This window comes from Labrus mixtus, chromosome 19 (assembly GCF_963584025.1).
Source record: "Labrus mixtus chromosome 19, fLabMix1.1, whole genome shotgun sequence".
Lineage (NCBI taxonomy): Eukaryota > Metazoa > Chordata > Actinopteri > Labriformes > Labridae > Labrus > Labrus mixtus.
In genome coordinates this window covers 10,370,838-10,390,081 of record NC_083630.1, presented here as the reverse complement: position 1 = coordinate 10,390,081, position 19,244 = coordinate 10,370,838, and the positions used below count along the sequence as shown (strand labels likewise).

The 19,244-nt window shown below is 38.3% G+C and overlaps 1 protein-coding gene across 1 annotated transcript; it reads right to left on the bottom strand.

Annotated features, from left to right (window-relative positions):
* Positions 1–4,781: 4,781 nt before the first annotated feature.
* On the bottom strand, positions 4,782–9,249 carry LOC132994204 (C-C chemokine receptor type 1-like). The gene is made up of 3 exons (XM_061064405.1): positions 9,155–9,249; positions 8,760–8,940; positions 4,782–6,907 (listed from the first exon to the last, which is right to left on the bottom strand). Exons 2-3 carry the CDS (start codon positions 8,915–8,917, stop codon positions 6,040–6,042), a joined length of 1,026 nt encoding a protein of 341 aa, XP_060920388.1. The 5' UTR covers positions 8,918–8,940; positions 9,155–9,249; the 3' UTR covers positions 4,782–6,039.
* Positions 9,250–19,244: the final 9,995 nt, after the last annotated feature.

The window sequence follows — 19,244 nt, the reverse complement described above, 5'->3', positions numbered from 1 at the left end:
TTCCTAAACTGTTCAATAAATAACTGTAAAATCTGAATTAAGTATCTCCTGATTCAAATACAAAGATCTTAAAGTAAGGAACATTGTACATTGAGCATTAGCCTGTTTTTGGTTCAAATCTGCTGTTTAGAATTAATTTAAGATACTTGTGCCTTCATGAAGAAATAAGCATCAGTAAAGAAACTCCTCATCCCAATGCTCTTACACACTTGTGATAATTCACATAACCTATCCCACGGCCCTTAGTTGCCACCGCAACCAAAACAGCATTGCCACCTTCAACAGGCCCATGTTAACGCTTTACTGGTATATTGGTTACATCAGTAAATAGGACACAGTCCACTTTTTAGATTAAAAGAAACGTATTAAAAGTGTGTCTTATATGTCAAAATTTACAGGAAGTATTAAGGAGACACAGTGCTTGTTCCTTCAATATTACATTGCCAAAAATCAATTAAACTACTCATAAGCCCCCTCCTTGAGCGGTAAAGCTTGTGTTGTTGTTGTTTTTTATGTTCTTGAAGGCAAGAAGTCGTCGTCATCAGGACAAATCTCCAAAGAGGGACAGCAAGACTGAGTGAACCTTAGGCTCTGAGTGAGCTGAACACCAGCCGTGTGCTGCTGGGCTTTGTATCTGCTCCTGATTGATGTCCTGGCAGGAGGAGCTGACTGTGGCCCAAATGAAGGGCCTGACTGGGGGTGCATTTGCTACTGCGGCGGTCGGGGGGGGGGGCTGCTTGGCTGTCTGGGAGGTGTAGGAGCTGGCTCACTGAAGGCAGGGCTGTGGCAGACTTCTGGTCAGCTGTAAGGCTTGAAGTTAGATAATGTTGCCCTGAACTTTAACAAAGGGTCAACATAGTTTGTAGTACCCTCCACCTTGAAGCTTTGCAGCCTTGCAGACACCGTGGCTCTGTAGCCTCTCTTTTTTTTTTCTGTTTTTGTGTCTTGGTGGTGTTGCATACTCGTTTTTCTCCTGAAAAAAAGTGGAAGTTACAATGTATGTAAGGAAAGCATATTGCCAAACACACTTTTTCTGCAGAACACTTACAACAAACGATTGCATGTATGTTGTTTCCTTGTTGTTTCCATGTGTTTTGTTTGTCTTTTTTGCTACTTGATAAAATTAGCGGACCATCACACACTTTGAAACATTTTATATGGTGAATTTTTTCATCTAACTGCCACCTTGGTCAAAAAGTTAATTTCGGACCCTGATTGTACTCCTACAACACAGGACAGTGTTTATGAAATAAAATATTTATATTAATGAAGCAGATATATCAGTATAATCTACTCTTACTTGACCCATTCTTTTTCTAGTCAGAAACCTGCCAGCTTTGGGCGCAGATGGCCCAGCGGTTAGGTCACACCTGTGTTGGAGTCCGACCTGTGGCTCCTTTTCTGCATGTATCTTTTTTTTTTTGGTACAGACTCTTTTGTCAATCAAACAAATGATTTAATAATCCTTCTTTGAAGCCATATTATTTTTCCTCTGAAAAATGTTTTTAAAAAAATACATTTCACTATTCCTATCAATGTTTCTAAAATTGGATAATTCGGATGTGTTTCCCCTTGAAAAGCATCTGCTAAGGCGGCGGTGTATGAATGGGATTGGTTCTGATGGATGATACTATATAGCGACCACTACCATCAGTGTGTGAATGGGTAGGTGTGACATGCAGTGTAAAAAAAACTTTGAGTAGTCGGAAGACTAGAAAAGCACTACACAAGCTCAAGTCCATTTCCCATGTACCATCCAAATATCAAGTGAACATATATATAAAAACTGCAGTCATAGCAAAGATAACTTATGTAAGAGATCTCACTGGCAAACTTTGGCAGAAACTTGTGTTTCTGTACAGAAACAGAGCTAACGTCCCTCCTGATTGTAGGAAACGTATCGTTGAAGCGGTCTTAATGTCAGTGCTTGATTATGGCGATACCATCTATAGACATGCCTCTTCTTCCACTCTTAAAACCCTAGATTCAGTTTATCACTCTGCTCTTAGATTCATAACCGGAGACCCCTATAACACTCATCATTGTATTCTCTATAGCAAATTTGGCTGGTCTTCTCTGTCACAGAGACGTGATAATCACATGTATGTCTTTATTTATAAATCCGTTATTGGACGTACACCATCTTGTATAACATCTCTGCTGAACCGGACCATCGGGCCTACCACGCTCGCTTTACTGACTGTCTATTGCTCCAAATCCTGCGGGTTTACTCTGAACTTGGAAAATCCGCTTTAAGCTTTTTAGCTCCAAAAATGTGGAACGATTTACAACACTCTCAAGATTGACACTCTTGTTTCACTTGGGCAGATTAAGACAATGATCTCAAACCACTTTACCACAGTGTGTAATTGTTTGTAATGGGAATCATCCTGAGCTGTATTTGTTGTTTTATTTATGTCCTTTTTGTTTGTTTTTTTTATCTGTATCTCAACATCATAGTAAATGAGGGAAACCTCATGATTTTCGAGGTTTGAAATGAAATGAAATGTTACTGATGTCACCGCCATGTCTACCCTTAAAAGGCTCATGTCATTTTTATTTTTTTCCTTGGAAGGGTCTTATATTGATCCAAATATTTTATATTGTTTTTTATTCTTATTCCTGTATGGGTAAATTTAAATTTTGTTGGTAAATGTATACTTTTTTATTGTAGGCCTACAGCTTAGATTTTAAATTTCTGTAGGGGTTTATTTTAAACTTACGTGCAGGTTGCTAGGTGATATACTTAAGGGGAGGGGGGACAGCAGGTGTTGTTAGATGTAACACATGTTTCATATCATATGTGTGTTTTGTAAGCTGCTACTGGATGCTTGAATTTTCCTCAGGATGTTTTAAGTATCTATAGCTTGTCCGAAAGTTTATTTATTTATTAAGATGAAAGGCACATGTCATACAGAGGCAATGCAACGTGCTTTAAGATTAAAAAACGAGCTCAGAAAAAAAAACTTTTTAAAACACTTTTTAGTCTGCATTTTTCTGACATGCCATCTCCTTGGCTTATTATAGCCCGCAGTTTTACCTTTTTATAGTAATAAAATCTTGAAATTCTTCATACAGCTACACTATGAGCGTTTGTTCAGCGCTCTAACTTTCGCCTCTGTGCAACCCATTTCATCCTCTTTTCATTCACCCATGCATAAAGGCTTCTTATAAATCTCGGGTGCGTGCACAAAGCGAAGCTATGCAAGCCTGTCTTGAGTCAGCCTTGATTAGATAAGGCTGGATTGCGTTAATGAAACGACTTCAGGCTTAATTGGGAGCTGGTGTTATTTTCAGCCTGACTTTTTCAGGTGAGCCTGGCTTTCTTTAGTTAGGTTGACGGAATACCCCCTGGTTGGTTTATTTCTAAATATTTTCATTTCTTTCTGCACCAGTTCCTTTTTTTTTGTTCCGCAAAAGTGAGATTAATCTACAACATTTTTCTTTTTTTTTAACATTTTGTACAATGCAGGCTTACACTGCAGCCATAGCATCCTGACCCTAGTGGATGTGTGTGTGCGTTTGTGAATGTGTGTGAATGTGCTTGTGTGTAAGTTTTATACCATTAATCATCAGTCACCACCCTGGCTGCTTGCAAGAAGCTGCTGTAACACCGAGCCGCTCGCTTGTTGTTAACATGCGGGTCACACACAGTAGATGACCTATAGTTTGTTATAGGTGATAAACTGAATAGGTTATTTTAAAACCGTTCTTTCACTGTGAATATATTGGATTATTCTGCCTCTAACAGGCTAACACTACAACATGGGTGTACTTTTCATCACTATAAAGTATTACTCACCTTTTGTGGGTTTATACTACATTTTTGTTGCACAAGACTCTACTTCCTCTGACCTCCTGTTTGCAAAACAAGTTCAATCTGATTACGTTCAGAGCAATACTATTAGACTTCCTAACTTCTCTCTGGCCTTGACTTTACTCATGACTTCGCACAAAAAAATGGAGGAAAAGACCTCTTATCTAAAAGCATTACTTCTTGCTGAAGCCCCTTTTCATTCTTGACAGCTTGATTTTTTTTTTTTTCCCTTCCCGTCTCTCCCGCGGTAGAAGAATGGCAGAAATGTAAGCCTGGGTTACAATTTATAACCCAGCAGCGTACAAGGTGAAATTTAGCAGTGCCACAGAGGGAAAAGAAGGCGCTGAGGCAGGAGAGGAGTTTGTCAGGTGATTTGCCAGAGATTTAAACAGACGCAATGCCTGGACCAGTCTTAAAGGATATAATAAATGATGAAAAATTGGTCCTTCAACCATGGGTGTTGGAATGATAAGCTGACTACTGATTGGTCCTGATTATTTTGTGTGCTACTTGAATCTGAACTTAAATCCTACAAAGCAAATATAGATCAAATACTCATGGTTATACTGTATGGGTTAATCTCTCCAATCGTATCTTCTCCACAACATGATCATGAATAACATCAATTTGATCTTCTACGTAAGCCTCAGCCCGTTCTGTCTAAACAAGTTAAAGATCCTGTGAGTAATATTGAGCTGATAATGAGACAAACTGAAAGAAATACTGAGGCCTCTATCGGACCTACATATCAAAACAAAACCATGCCTGTTAAAGCAGTAACAGGGTAGGTGTCAGATGTGGAAAGATGCAAAGATGCAGAACATTTGAATATTGATGCTAAAATAAGGACTATACTTTTGCAGTTACAGGTAAAAATCAGCAAATAACTAAGACTCATCATTTTGTCTACAGGGGGCGCCAAAGTCAACAACAGAAAAAACAGAAACATGCAGCCTGCAACATGCACCGATTAAAAGGTTTGATTTATTCAAATATCTGGATATACACAGACAAATATACAAGACACTATCTCTTTAACTCTTTTAGGAATCATTTTACAAATATCAAATCATTACATACACATAAAGACATCTTTATAATGGGATAGCGGAGGAGTACAACATGTACAAAACACATAGTCACTTGAAGAATCATCTGGAAAATGACTGTACACACTTGAGTCATCCTTTTGTCGAAGCACATTATATTAATAGAATAGTCTATACATAGTGCAACCTCAAGTCCATTTTTCTGACAGGTTCCCTTTATTTTATTTTAAGTATAGCTGTACATAAATTTTGTTACACCTCAAATCAGAATCAGCTTTATTGGCCATGCTTACAGACACTTTGAATTTGCTTTCTTTGTATAAAAAGTATGACATTGAATATAAACATAGAACGGCAAAGACTAATATATACAAGGCTAAATGATACAATAGTGCAGTATCAAATCTGAATGAAAATTTGAAAAAAAAAAAAAAAAGACTTTGGTTATCTGTTGTTATAAATAAGGCATTTACAAAGGTCACCACTTAGTAAATGTAGTATTAAAAAAAAGTTAAGGATAAGGATATGAGCATACTGTCACTGAGACTACTTCCATTTTTTATACAGCCAATGGTGGAAACAGTGTTGAGGAAAACAAAAGTTGGAACAGAGCAGTCGTTTACAGATTCCTACAATATTTCAGTGTTCTTACGTTAATTTAAAGCTTAGTCGATGAAGTTATGACCACCAGGGGGCAGACAGTCACTTCTACCTTTTTCTAATTATCAACCGCATAGGCACGCCAAATAAGGAAATCTTTGGAGCACTTAAAATTTCCAACTCTATATAAGTGAAAAAACATTTGTACTTATAAAGAGTGGGAGTGGTGCATTTTCTCTGTAGGGAATCATGATTTCCTGTTAACATCAGTCCTTATTCAAACAAATGGGTGACTTAGGCTTGAATTTGAAATGTCCCGCAATTTTCAAAATAGACCTTCAACAGCATTAATGTTAACGTTAGCAACAGAGCAAATTGAATAATGGATGTTGCTTTGTGTTGTTTTTTAATGACAAATGGCGGAACAATCTGTTTGAGTTTAATTCATTTTTGGTTCTGTATTCTAACTTTATATCTTCTTTTTCTACACAAAGAAGAATCTAAATTCTTACCACACCTTCTTGTAACTCAATGATCACACAGCAGTCCTAAGAGACTGAGGCCTCACCCTTCCTAAAGCCCATTTCCTGTACTTTTTGTGGACATATTGGTCCCACTCTGGTGACTGACAGAAATATGTTTCTTCAGTCTCGGGAAACGTCTCACCAGCATCACTCTGAAATAATTCTGGAACTTTTTCCCGACAAATGTGTAGAAAATTGGACTGATACAAAAGTAAAGGTAGGTCAGGTTACGAGTGACATGATTTACATAAATCATTTTCTTTGCACCTTCACAAGTCCAAGTTAACTGGGATTTCTCTTCCAACAACAGTGTAATATTGTATGGTGTCCAGCACACAAAGAACAACAGGACAATAAAGAATATTAACCGGACTGTCTTGAACTTAGTAACTATTTTGGATGATATGACAGTGATAGCAATGCGGACATAGCAGTAGATAATAACAACCAGAGGAAAGATCAAGAAAAGGATGAGCTGAATGTAAAACCCGGTTTCATTTAGACGCTGCACAGTAACATCTTCCAAGTTGTTCCCTTCATTATTGCAGAATATCTTGTTATTAATAGGATTAACATTTGTGGAGTGAAGAAGTATGTCCTTGATGCAAACAAGGATGCTGACCAGCCACACCACAGCACATGAGATGACTGCATAGCGCTGATTTCTTACTCGTGGTGCGCCCAGGGAGTACACGACTGCAAGATGTCGGTCGAAGGTCAGAAGAGTAAGAAAGAGGACAGAACTGTAGAAGCCCAAGTAGTATATGCTGCTGACAAACTTGCACATGACCTCCCCAAAGATCCATTCTTCTACCTGCTGATAGACTGCCCAGAAGGGGAGGCTGGTCATAAAGATCAACGATGACAACACCAGGTTCAACAGCAGGATGTTGGTCACAGTGGTCAGCCTCTCAAACCTAGGAGTGGTAATTTAAACAACCACAGTTACAGGACAAACAAGCATTTTCTACATACACCAATTGTGGTTTTAATATAATACAGGCAACTCTGATTTATTTCATTTTTTTGGCAGTGTTTCCAAATCGTACTGACATTTTTAATGATTGACACAATCTAGAATAGCAGACGTTTTTGTTTCAGCCGATTCAACAGCACAATTGTCTCTCATCTGTCATGTGCGGATCCAGGGGGTAGCTTGCTTTTCTTTTTTTTTTTTTGCATTTCGCCAATGGAGCACTTTTCCTTTTATTGGTTATTACAATCGATATTTTTTCAAAAACAAAAATTAAGCTAATGAATATGTTGCCACTCTGTAGGGTTACTGTTCAGGGTTAATGCAGGAATGTTACATATTTGAGATACTTAAATGTCATTAGTTAACATGAATATTATTAGTGTTGATAGAAAGGGTAACATAATGCTTCTCCTCTGTGTGTACATAATCCCCGATTCCTATAATGCGCGCCCTGTCCCACTGGATCCGTTTGTGGAACGTGAGCGCAGCGGATCATGGCCCTGAAAAGCTGTACACACATCACAGGAGAACTACAACATCGCGTGGGGAAAAAAAGAGAAAAACATGCAAACAACATGTTGCTGTGTTTTTGTTAGTTTGTTGCCTGTTTTGAGATAACGTTGATAAAGTGATGAAAAATACGATCGCAAATGCGTATACTGTGTTTTATTTTGAAATTGTCCGGACGCTCTGTGCGGTTCCTTGTCTGACTTCCTGGCTGGTTGTCATATTCTGTTTAGCATGACGCGTGCCTGCAGCGCACTCGTCAAAAATAGACTCGGAGCGTATTTGAAACGGAGCAGAGCGTAGTGGCGCTGGTGGCACGCTCCAGAGACGGACCGTGGCGCTCGCTGTGGAAACACAATGATTGACACTAGAGTGGCAGCGTTCTACTGCGTAGTGCGCGGCGCTGATATACCGTGCATTCAGGGTGTGGAAATTGGGGGTCGAACGTCACGCTACCCTTGCAATTTCCCAGCATGGTGATTCAAGCATTTAAGCATTGTGCCAAAGGAAGATGGCTGCCATGCAAGAATACTGAATGCTGTGATTCACAGGTTTAGTAAATGAGAATCCAGAAGTTCAAGTGGTGTTTCAAAATAAATTAATGATAACAGGGCCAGTACACAGCTGATTTGATTTATGCGTTTGAATTGTGAAAAATAACACTAAAACAGACATGTGTTTCTAATGAATTATTTAAAATTACATTTCCAATAAATACTTTGTATTTTTATAAGAGTGTGACAGTGCCACAAAATGTTTAAGTGCCTGTAAAAAAATTATGAATTAGGTTGTTTCAAAGAAACAAAAACAAAGGCCTAAAGTTATTGAAACATTTGTATTATTTAAGTATTATGGAAACAGATATTCCATTGATGCACAACATGTATGTGTGGGGATCAATCAGTCGATGTGAAATGTAAAATCTTCCGCGTCTCCTCACCCGCGTTTCGGATACGCGTGGTCGGGCTGGAACAATGGAGGTCCTACTGACCGGAGTATTCATTCTGCCTGGATTTTGGTGAGATCATTTCTTTTTTCTGCTTCTTTTTGCGTTCTGGTATACCAGCGACCTTTTTGTTGGATTACTTGGGTTATTGAATGAGAAAGAGGCAGATTATTTTTGTTGGACTTTAAAAAGAGATAAAAAGACAATTCAACCTGAACGTAATTCACGCTGATTTAAACAATATAGGTTAATTTTCCGGAGTAATCCCTTGTGTGTTTTAATACTGATTTTAAAAGGTCAAGTGTTACAAGAGGTTTCCAGTTTTTGCTGGTTTACTCACCGATAGATGATCATCAGGACCAACACATTGCCAGAGACACTGAAGAAGAAGATGAAGTAATAGAGGATGGATAGATAACCTCCAAAAGTGTTATTAGCGTCAAAATAACAGGGTGCAGGGGCTGTCACATAAGCGAAGTTCATTGTGGTTGTATCCATCTCAGCTCAGAGGTAGAAGAAGTCTGTCAGGTACAGAAGAAAAACACTGAAACACAACATTTATAACTAAACACAGCCAGTTTAAATGTGTATTTGTAGGATGATTATATTTTAAGAAGCTCTTTAAAGTTAAAGAGCACTAAATTGTACACTGAAATGTAGATTTTTGACTGAGCAGAGAAAACTAAAGGCAGATGTTTGAGGGGTGGAGAATCATACTAAGCTGAGCTGACTTACCACCTGGCCAGTAGAGAACCTGTCGTGTTGAGTCTGAAGACCACAGCTGTTTGAGTCACAGTGAGTTCAAGTCACTCCAAGATAAGTCAGCCAGCAGTGAGGAGGAAGTGTATGTGTGAGTGTGTGTCAGTGGGAGGGGATCGGCTATGATTCTGCAAGCACACTGTGGCAACACACCCTCTGAATCATGGACGGTTCAGCTGAGGTTTTATAGATGTTTTCACACAGACAGGCCAACTTTATCAGTGTATATGCTATGTTTATATGCAAGGCTGCCCATAACCCCCTTTCTGGGGCCCAGCATGGGGATGGCCCACAGAGGTTTCGCAAAAAAAAAATGTGGTCCATCCTTATATTAAGCAACAATGACTACACTTTATTTTATGCCTAAATACCATTACGTCGTAAAGCAACAAAGACACATTTAATTTATTGTTGCTTCAGTGAATTGTATTGTTTCAACATGTAAACCCTCTCTTCTTAAAATGATACAAACCTTTTTGTTGTTGTAATGTTACCTACATCAGAGTGACCAGAGGGAGCTAATGTTAGCCAGGAGGCTAACGCTAATACTACTGATTGAAATATATCCTGGGAGGGGGCCCAGTGGACGGGCCTGTTTATTTGACCTTAAATATATCTTTTTTTGTTGTTCCAAACACTGATACCAGTACATATTTAAGAGGAAATACCTCTAACATGCCATACTTTGGTGTAGTATTATTGAGTGTGCCACTGAATGCAACAACAATGTATCAGTCCCTGTTTAAATGGAATTAATCTTCTTCTCCAACAGTAGCTTATACAGCAATAATCGGCTGGGTTTTCTTATCTAATTAAATTTAGACAATTTTAAACAGTTACACAAAATAAAAGAGTTTCATGTTAAAAATGTGGGTTTCTGTTCACAGAACCAGGTCACCGAAAGAGATGTTAACTTAGCCTGTTCCGTTTTAACGTCAGACAGGACATCTACTGGTCACTCATGGAACAATCTTCTTACTGAAACATGCAAGAGAAAAACTCACTGGAATCATCAGACATGCAGCTAAAATCACCAGCACCACCCCAATTCCAACTGTCAGAACTTTGTATGCGTGGAGCAGAAAGGGATGCCATCTGCATCACTGAGGACCCCTTCACATCCCCTTCACCACTAGTTTCAGCTGCCCCCCTTAGGCCTCCATTTTCTTTAATACCCTCGTTTAAAAAGAAAACTTTAAAAAACTGTTACTCCCATCGAAATATGCATTTTAAACAAGGCTAGATAAACACATAAAAGCCTTTGAGCCTCTAACCAAAGGTACATTTTCGGCACTATGTGATCGCTGCAGTTTTCCCCTTGCAAACAGTTTACAGATGTCTATAGTGCTTTTGTGTTGAAGGTGTAAAAGGGAAGGGTGGAGCTTTGTATTGACGAGCTATTGACTCAAATCACAACATCCAGAGGCTCGTCAATAAATGGCTCAGCGTGAGTTTAATAACATTTTTTTCTGGGGTTGACAAAAGTCAAAGTACAATGTTTGAATCACCGATGTGGATATTAGAGTACAGTTCACCGAAGTAAAGTTCCTTGTTTGAGTAAGCATACATGACTAATAAAGCTGATCCTGATTCTGATTAATACACCACTACAGTATGTCCACTTTGTAAAACAAGCTCTGCTGAGTGAGAAACGCGAGTGCCTTGTACAGGCCCCTCCTCTCTCGTTCCTCATCCATCTACACATGCGACAGAGAGGAAAATAGAAACAGGAATGTCACTCACGGGAAGTTAGGACACTCCAATAGGAAACAATAGAATCAAACTGATTTTGTTGCTGATGCTTGCTATCAAGATCCATCTTTGAGAAATTGTTGTGAAACAGACTGAAGCTGAACAAAATTATAACAGTGACACCTCTTTATAACCAACAGAAGAAAACAAAACCATCAGGAAGAAGATGAATCATTTCTCTTGTGTAGTTTAAATGTCTGAAACCGCTACCTCAATTTAAAGCATGTGCCAAAAACCAGTTACAGCCGTTTTTATATATATATTTTTTTTTTAATTCACAGCAAATATCCATGGTGAGTGATGCCTTTGAATATTAAAGGAAGTAAGGATAAGTCTTTTTTTTTTTTTTTGTCCGAAAACTACTTACACATGTACGGGGACAAGAACAGAAAAGAAATAAGAGGAAATCGAGCGATATTGAGCTTGAATCTAGCCTGCGACATGTTTAGTCAGACAGATTTTTTAGCTCATCAGCCTTCATAAAGTAGATGTCACTCAAAGAAGCTGAGGTACCACATACTGGTGGATGTTTGCTGCTGTGTGGGGAAAATGTCTTGAGTATTCTGGGCTTGGGAAAACATGTAGTCACTGATGGGGATATCTGCGTCTTAGATAGCTCCTGACTTCATCATGGAGCTGCTGCCTCCTGTTGTACCACAAATGTTAGCGGCACTAACACTAGCAGACTTACTTAACTTCACAGTTTGGGCTAGAAATGTTTTGCTATCATAACCCTTGACTGCTACAGTTACTAGTTACATTACACCTACCAAGTGCCTTAAGTATTCACATCACTACGGTAAGATGACCAAACCAAAGACTGCTACTCAAGTATAGAACAGAGGAAAGAAATGAAAGAGAATTAAACACAACATCTGCTGTCGTCACAGTTCTGTTCTCAGTTTACTCATTGAAACAGAAACGTGCATTCGCAACTGTATTGTTACAACAGTGTGTTGCCAGATAACATTGCTTCTGGTTGTAAAAAAAAAAGGGAAGTCTTAGCCAATGTGTACCCAAGAACTCACATCCAACTTGGCTTCTTCATTTTCTGCAAATGTTTTAGTTTGAGGTTTCATCAAACCCAGTAAGGGGTTATATGCCGTCTCTCTCCAACTGTCTCAAATGGAAAAAATAAAATAATAAAATACACATATACATGAAAACCGAAATGAACATGTTTTTGTTAATTAAATTCCACTTACAATTTCAGTTAACCAGTTTCAGTTTTTTTTTTAATATTTCCTATTTAATAAGAAGTTGCTAAAAAAATGGACCACATTCGTTCTTTTTGGGCGCTCTTGGCACCTGTACCATAATTCCTGGTATAGATATGCATAATTTTTCAAGCTGCTACTGGCTTGACCACAGTTTTGTGAGAGACGGCTCACTTGACTGCAGTTCTGTTTTGGGTTAAAAAAAAAAAAAGAAAAAGAAAACCAAACGGTGCCATTTTTATTGTTTTTCTGATTTTGTATTGAAATGGGAAAAAATGAATAACGAACCATGCTTTCTGTTAATCATTTTCCACTTGGTTCTTAATTTACTCCTACGTCATATATACCCTCTTTATATTTCATCTGTTACAGTTTTTGTTTTGTTTCTGGTTTTCATTATTCAGACAGTTTTCCAACTAAAGAGGAAAACATTTATTTCTCACCAATGTCGTCACTGGTGTTGCATCCCATATGCTCACACTCTGGGTGTGACACTCTACTCCATACACGTCTCACTGTAGCTGTTCTCGGTGTTTGGTTACATTGGTTACTGTGGTCAGCCAGTCAGTCAGTCAGTCAGTCAGTCAGTCAGTTTGTCTTCCTGTGGTAAGGTTCTTTTGTGATTTCATTGCACATCTACATCTATCTTCTCTGTAGAAGAAATCTAATTTACGATCATTGTAAATGGCTTGTTTTATTGGCCCTAACATGAAGTGTTTCAATCAATCAATCAATTCTTATTTGTATAGCGTCAACTCATAACAAGTGTTATCTCGAGACACTTTACAAAAAGCAGGTAAAAGACCTTACTCATTGTTATGCTACAAAAAGCAGGTAAAATACCTGACTTATTGCTATATTACAAAGACCCGGCCTATCCATCATGAGCACTTTAGCAAAGAAGCAAAAGTTACAGTGGTAAGAAAAAAAAACGTCTTCTCTCTTACTTTGGAATTCCATCATTACTGTTGGGAAAGTAGTAACTGAGAATTGAAGAGAACACTGCAGTTGTGCAGTAGTATCAGGTATAAGACAGGTAATATCCTCCTAAATCAATAGTTTTATTAAGCAGTGTCCCTTAATAAAATGTTGATAAAAGATAAAACAGTTGTTGACTGTCAGTGTTATATTACTAAATTAGCTGAATGATAGACAGTATGGCTGAGGCATGCTAATGCTTGAATGCATAAATCCTAGATGCAAAAACAGAGTTTACAAAGGCATCCTTATTTTCTGAATCAATGTTTGATCTTTATTTTATTTTTTACAATTTTAAAGTTAAAGTGATATTAAATTAAAGTGTACCAAGACAACTCTATATCTTAGTGATGGATTTGACATGTTTTCTCTATTTTTGCGCGGATAGTAGCCCCTTTTAGCAACAATATGTATCTTTACCACCTTACAGTAGAAGTTATAAAGGTAAATTTTCCATGTCTGCCTGATCTCCTGTTTACTGCAGTACATTACCTTGGCAACAGGCCGAGATATGAAATAGATCCAGAAATGTTTCTATCTTTTGTGGACCCAAAATTAATTTAATTTGGTCTGAGTCAAAATGAAAAACTGTCCTGTGGTCAAATGAGTCAAAGTTTGACTTCCTGTTTGGAAAGAATGGAAGCCCTGTGGAGTGGGACCATCTGGCTTGTTACCAGCGCTCACTTCAAAGCCAGCATATATGTGATGGAATGGGGAAGTTAATGCATATGGCATTGGTAACTGTCAAAGTTGTAAAAGCTCAATTAAAGCTGAACCATGTGTACGTGGTTTGGAGCTACATATGATACCAAATAAACAATCCCTTTTCAGGGAAGGTCTTGCTCATTCCAGCAAGACCATGCCAAACCATGATGAACTGGCCGTCTGCAGTCCTGACTTGTCACCCATTGGAAATGTTTGGAGCATTACCATAGCATAAAATACAGCAAAAGAGACCCTGAACTATTGAACAGCTGAAATACATCAAGCATGAATGGTAAAACATTTCATTTTCAACATTTCAGGAACTCATCTCCCCAGTTCCCAAACTCGTATAAAATGTTGTTAATAGAAAAGGTGATGCAACAGGGTGGTAAACAAGACCATGTTGCAACATTTTGGAAAGGTGTTGCTGGTTTCAACATTCAAAATGGGCATAACATTTTCCAATGACATAATATTAATCTGTTTCAACATTTGATATGTTGTCCTTGTGCTACTTTCAGTTAAGTGTGGGGTTTAAATGGTTTAAAAAATCATTGCTTCTGTTTCTTTTTTTTTTTACATTTAACATGATGTCCTAACTTTTTTGGAATTGGGGTTTGTAGTGCGGTCAAAGTAAAATTGACATACAGAGGCAGAATTGTTTTCCTGATTACTGGAAAGTGTGCGTGTGACATATCTGCGCCACAGTTACCCCTTGCTGAGTGCAGACCCAGTGGGGCAGGGCGCGCGGTGACGCTGTTTTTCATTTAAAGAGGACATATTATCCCCCTTCTCCATCTTTTTAAACAGTCCCCTGTGGTCTAAATGAATCATATGTGCTGTGCTTTGGTCAAAATATAACATGAATCAAGCACCAGAGGAGGTTTGTGACCCTGTATAAACCAGCTCTCTCAGAACGCTTAGTTTTGGTGTGTGTGTCTCTTTAAATGCAATGAGCCCCCCCCCGAGTTTTCCCGGTAGACATCACTCCTTCGTTAGAAAGAATAAAAATGGCAGACCTGCGCAAAAGTTTTGCTCTAGGCTGGGGGTGGAGTCCATGGGTGGAGATACCAGGGGAGGGGAGGTTTTTTTTTTTTTTTTTTTACCAAAATCCAGCTTGTGACATCACAAGGAGAGCACATTTGAAACAGAGCACTTTTCTCTTATGCACTTATGCAGACCACAAACAAAGGACTGGATGGGTTTGTTTCACATTTTGTTGGTCTGCAGACACTCAGGTTACCCAAATATATGTTCAAAAAGACTGTAAAAGTGGATTTTTCACAATATGTCCCCTTTAGTAAAGAGAGAATAAATTGCTCCCCATATCATGCTATGGTGATGTTTCTCATACTATGTTGTCAGGCCTTTTTATCGCATACAAGGGATCATGGATCAGTTGGGATAAGTCAAAATACTTACTCCTCTTATGTTGAAGAGGAAATGCCCTTGGAATGGGTGTTTCAACAAGACAATGATCCCAAACACACCAGTAAACGCGCAGCATCTTGGTTCCAGACCAACAAGATTAAAGTTATGGAGTGGCCTGCCCAATCCCCGGACCTTAATCCAATAGAAAAATGGGGAGGTGACATCAAAAATTCTGTTTCCGAGGCAAATCCAATAAATGCAGAGGAATAGTGGAATGTAGTCCAATCGTCCTGGGCTGGAATACCTGTTCACAGGTGCCAGAAGTTGGTCGACTCCATGCAACACTAATGTGCAGCAGTTCTCAGAAACAGAGGTTATACAACTAAATATTAGTTTAGTGATTCACAGGAAATCTTCAAGCATTGTTCAGTTTACACAGTAAATGTTGGAGTTTGTGAAGAAAAATGCAGACACTGTTATTTTTTTTTTTAAAGCCTTATATTCCTATTACTTCACTTTCTGTGAAGTTATCACAAATGTGATCATTTTTTTCTTCATGTTTTGATTTGGAATAGAATGTGCAGTTCTCCCAATGCATTTGAATGTATGGAAATAAAAGTTATTATAAGGATTTTGAGCTTTACTCACTTTTTTTTTACAACACTGCTATTATTTTGAACACAACTGTATGTAGGTTTCTATAGTTTATAATTCATCACAGCAGCCACATTCCCCTGATAGGACAACAAACTCCCACAATAAAGCTAGATACAACACACATCAGAAAATGACAGCAGTGTAAAAATAGGGTGTGTGTTTTAGGAAATACTTACAAACTTGCATGAGAGAGTTGCAGGAAACTTGATGAACAGATAACGAGTGTGAAAGTATTTTTCCTGTTGGTAACAAATATGATGAAGTTAAAAAATGTGTAATATTTGGTATGAACTATGAAAACCCTTGCATTAAAACTAAGGGGGTGTGCAGAAAGGTCAAACTGATAATAGTTCATTTTTTTAGAGCTTAGGAAATCAACTGCAAAATCTAAATAAGTATTTCATTACCGTTATCATAATTAAGCTTTTCAAACATCAGTACAGCAGCTTATCCATGTCTTACTCAGCAGAGTATTTGTTTTCAGAAGAAATGTCTAACAGGGACTAACAAACAGCAAGTATTCTGCACAGCAAGAGGGTGTATGTAGGATTGAATCAGCTGACTTATGTGTGTTAGAGCTCTATGGCACAGAGGAATGACATCAGGACGAATGGAGAAAGAAACTGACATGTGTGCACCTACAAGTGTCACATCACTACGGTAAGATGACCAAACCAAAGACTGCTACTCAAGTATAGAACAGAGGAAAGAAATTAAAGAGAATTAAACACAACATCTGCTGTCGTCACAGTTCTGTTCTCAGTTTACTCATTGAAACAGAAACGTGCAATCGCAACTGTATTGTTACAACAGTGTGTTGCCAGATAACATTGCTTCTGGTTGTAAAAAAAGGGAAGTCTTAGCCAATGTGTACCCAAGAACTCACATCCAACTTGGCTTCTTCATTTTCTGCAAATGTTTTAGTTTGAGGTTTCCTCAAACCCTACAAGTGTCTACTTTATATGTGTGACTATTATAAAGAAGTGCTGTGAGACAGGGTGAGAGGAAAACTGCTTTTCTTCTCGACAGCTGTGTCTCAGTGGTGGAGTCAGTCTCTCAACAAGAAGGTTGTAGGGTTCGACCCCTAGCTCCTGCAGCCTCATGTCGAGGTCTCCTTCAGCAAGACACTGAACCCCAAAATTTCATCCCACTGCTACGCCAGCGGCCTGTGAATGGGCAGTTGGACTTCTTACATAGCATCCACTGCCATCAGTGTGAGAATGGGTAAATGTTACATGTAAAAGTGTAAAAGCACTTTTAATAGTCAGAAGACTAGACAGGTGCTTTACAAAACCAAGGCTGTGTATGAGTGTCCTGCTGTATGAAGTGTTGGTTTAACCTCAACCACACATCTATTTCTTGTGCCTCCTTTATGTACTCTTGTTAAATCTGTGAAAAACAGAAACAGAGGTCTGAACTACTTTTACTAGGGCTTTCAAACGATTTTAATCACAATTAATCGCTAAATTTCTATATTTAATTGCGATTAATCACATTTTTAATCATGTGTTTGTTTGTTTTGTTTTTTGTTTTGTTTTTTTTACATTCAAAGATGCAACTAAAATGGACCAAAAAGCATTTGTTATAATTGCGATTAAAGAAAATGAATGCATTAACTTCAGACCTTAAGTAATCGGCATTAACTAGTTAATGCTGACAGCCCAAGTGTTTACCTAACTGTTTCCCATTAAACCAGGATTTGTCATTTTTTGCGCACCTACCAATATAGATGAGGATAACCTTGACTACCTTGACTTGGGAAACCAGACGACAAGAACATGCCTGCGGGATTATTGACGTTAGCGACATCCAGCCTAGCATGACTCATTATTGCAGTGGCACTGGGGAAACAATGAATACTGATTATTGCAATTAGTAGATTGTTATTTTCAGATGGATTATGTCATGTGCCTCAGCAGTGAAGCCCAAAATGATCTGAGAAAAGTGTAGGTAATGAGTATAATGTTTACAGAGCTTCTGATTTCTCCAAACTTTTTATGAGCAACATCAGCAGGGAAATGATTTGTCTTCATGAGCAGTACAATCATTTTAAAAGCAGAGGAGATTAGACTGAAATGGCTCCCCACTGACTAATATTAACCTCCCCTTATGACAGCAAGGATTATTAAGAACCCACAGATATCAGCAGCAAGCAGTGGCTGTGTGTGTTTCGAGTGTGTGTGGTAGGTTCAATGAGTGCAAAGGCAGCATGCACTTAGCGGGGGGGGGGGGGGGGATTTCCACAGTAAGTACCATTGTTAGGATGTGTTAACAATCTTAAATGAGGGAGAAAAAAGATCAGTGCTCGCTGAACCCCACTCACGTCTGTGTCAGGGGATTTGGACCAACAGCCCTTCTCCGGAGGACCAACATTAAATACCTTGAACATATTTTCTCATTCTACAGATATGTTTCTTCTGAGGTGATGACTCTCTTTTGTAAATGTTTTATTCAATATGTTTTAAATGTTTGTAGTGCTGCATGGTTTGGAAGCCTAACAAAGATTCTGAGAATCCCCTCAGAGACCTCTTAATTTAGCTTAAAAAATCTTAGCAGCTGTGATTGGTTAATCGAAAGAAATGGAGAAAAAAAATCAATCATAGAATCTAGATACTGTGTAATTATAAACTCTATGAAAATAACATCTGTGTGATCATTTGTAAGACGTACTTTAAAAGTATATGGCCTGCGGCCACGTGTCCAAATGGGCACTCAAACCAAACCAAAATTCTCCCGAGCACCACAAGACTCTTGAACTCCACAAGACTCTTGAACTCCTAAACCCTAAGATCCTGCCCCCCCCCCCCCCACACACACACACACACACACGCACACACACACACACACAATATTTTTGCACACACAAGCATACTACTGCACACTGTATGCCACTGCACTACACAGATACTGTCTGAGACACTTTACTTTATTGTTATATATATATATATATATATATTCTATACATACATATTAACATATATATACTGTACATATATTCTACTTTTATTTAAACTTTTGGTTCCTAATTGCACTGTATGTTGTTACTCTATCTTCTATACTATTTTTTATTTTTGCATTGTTAAGGAGAGCTTGGAACACAAAAATTTCATTGCCAGCTATGACTGCTTTGCCTGTTATGTTGTGCATTTGACTATTAAAGATAACTTGAACTAACTTGACTTGAACTTGCATCATTGTCAGCGTATGGATGTGTATGAATGGGATAAGTTGCTTCTGATGATCATTTTAAACTGCAACCACTATCATCAGTGAGACCAAGAGATGACCAACCCTACCACTGTTTGTTAAATATGATCACATGTGTAGCTTAACTCAGGACAGAGCACATTTCCTTATAGATTAATAATAAGACAAGAGAGCCTGTG

What these genes read in the sequence shown, in the direction of transcription:
- LOC132994204 (XM_061064405.1), bottom strand. Translation starts at nt 8,917, where the DNA reads ATGGATACAACCACAATGAACTTCGCTTATGTGACAGCCCCTGCACCC. An exon ending in GTCCTGATGATCATCTATCG is followed by an intron (nt 6,908 to 8,759) that starts GTGAGTAAACCA and finishes TACCACTCCTAG; the next exon opens with GTTTGAGAGGCTGACCACTG.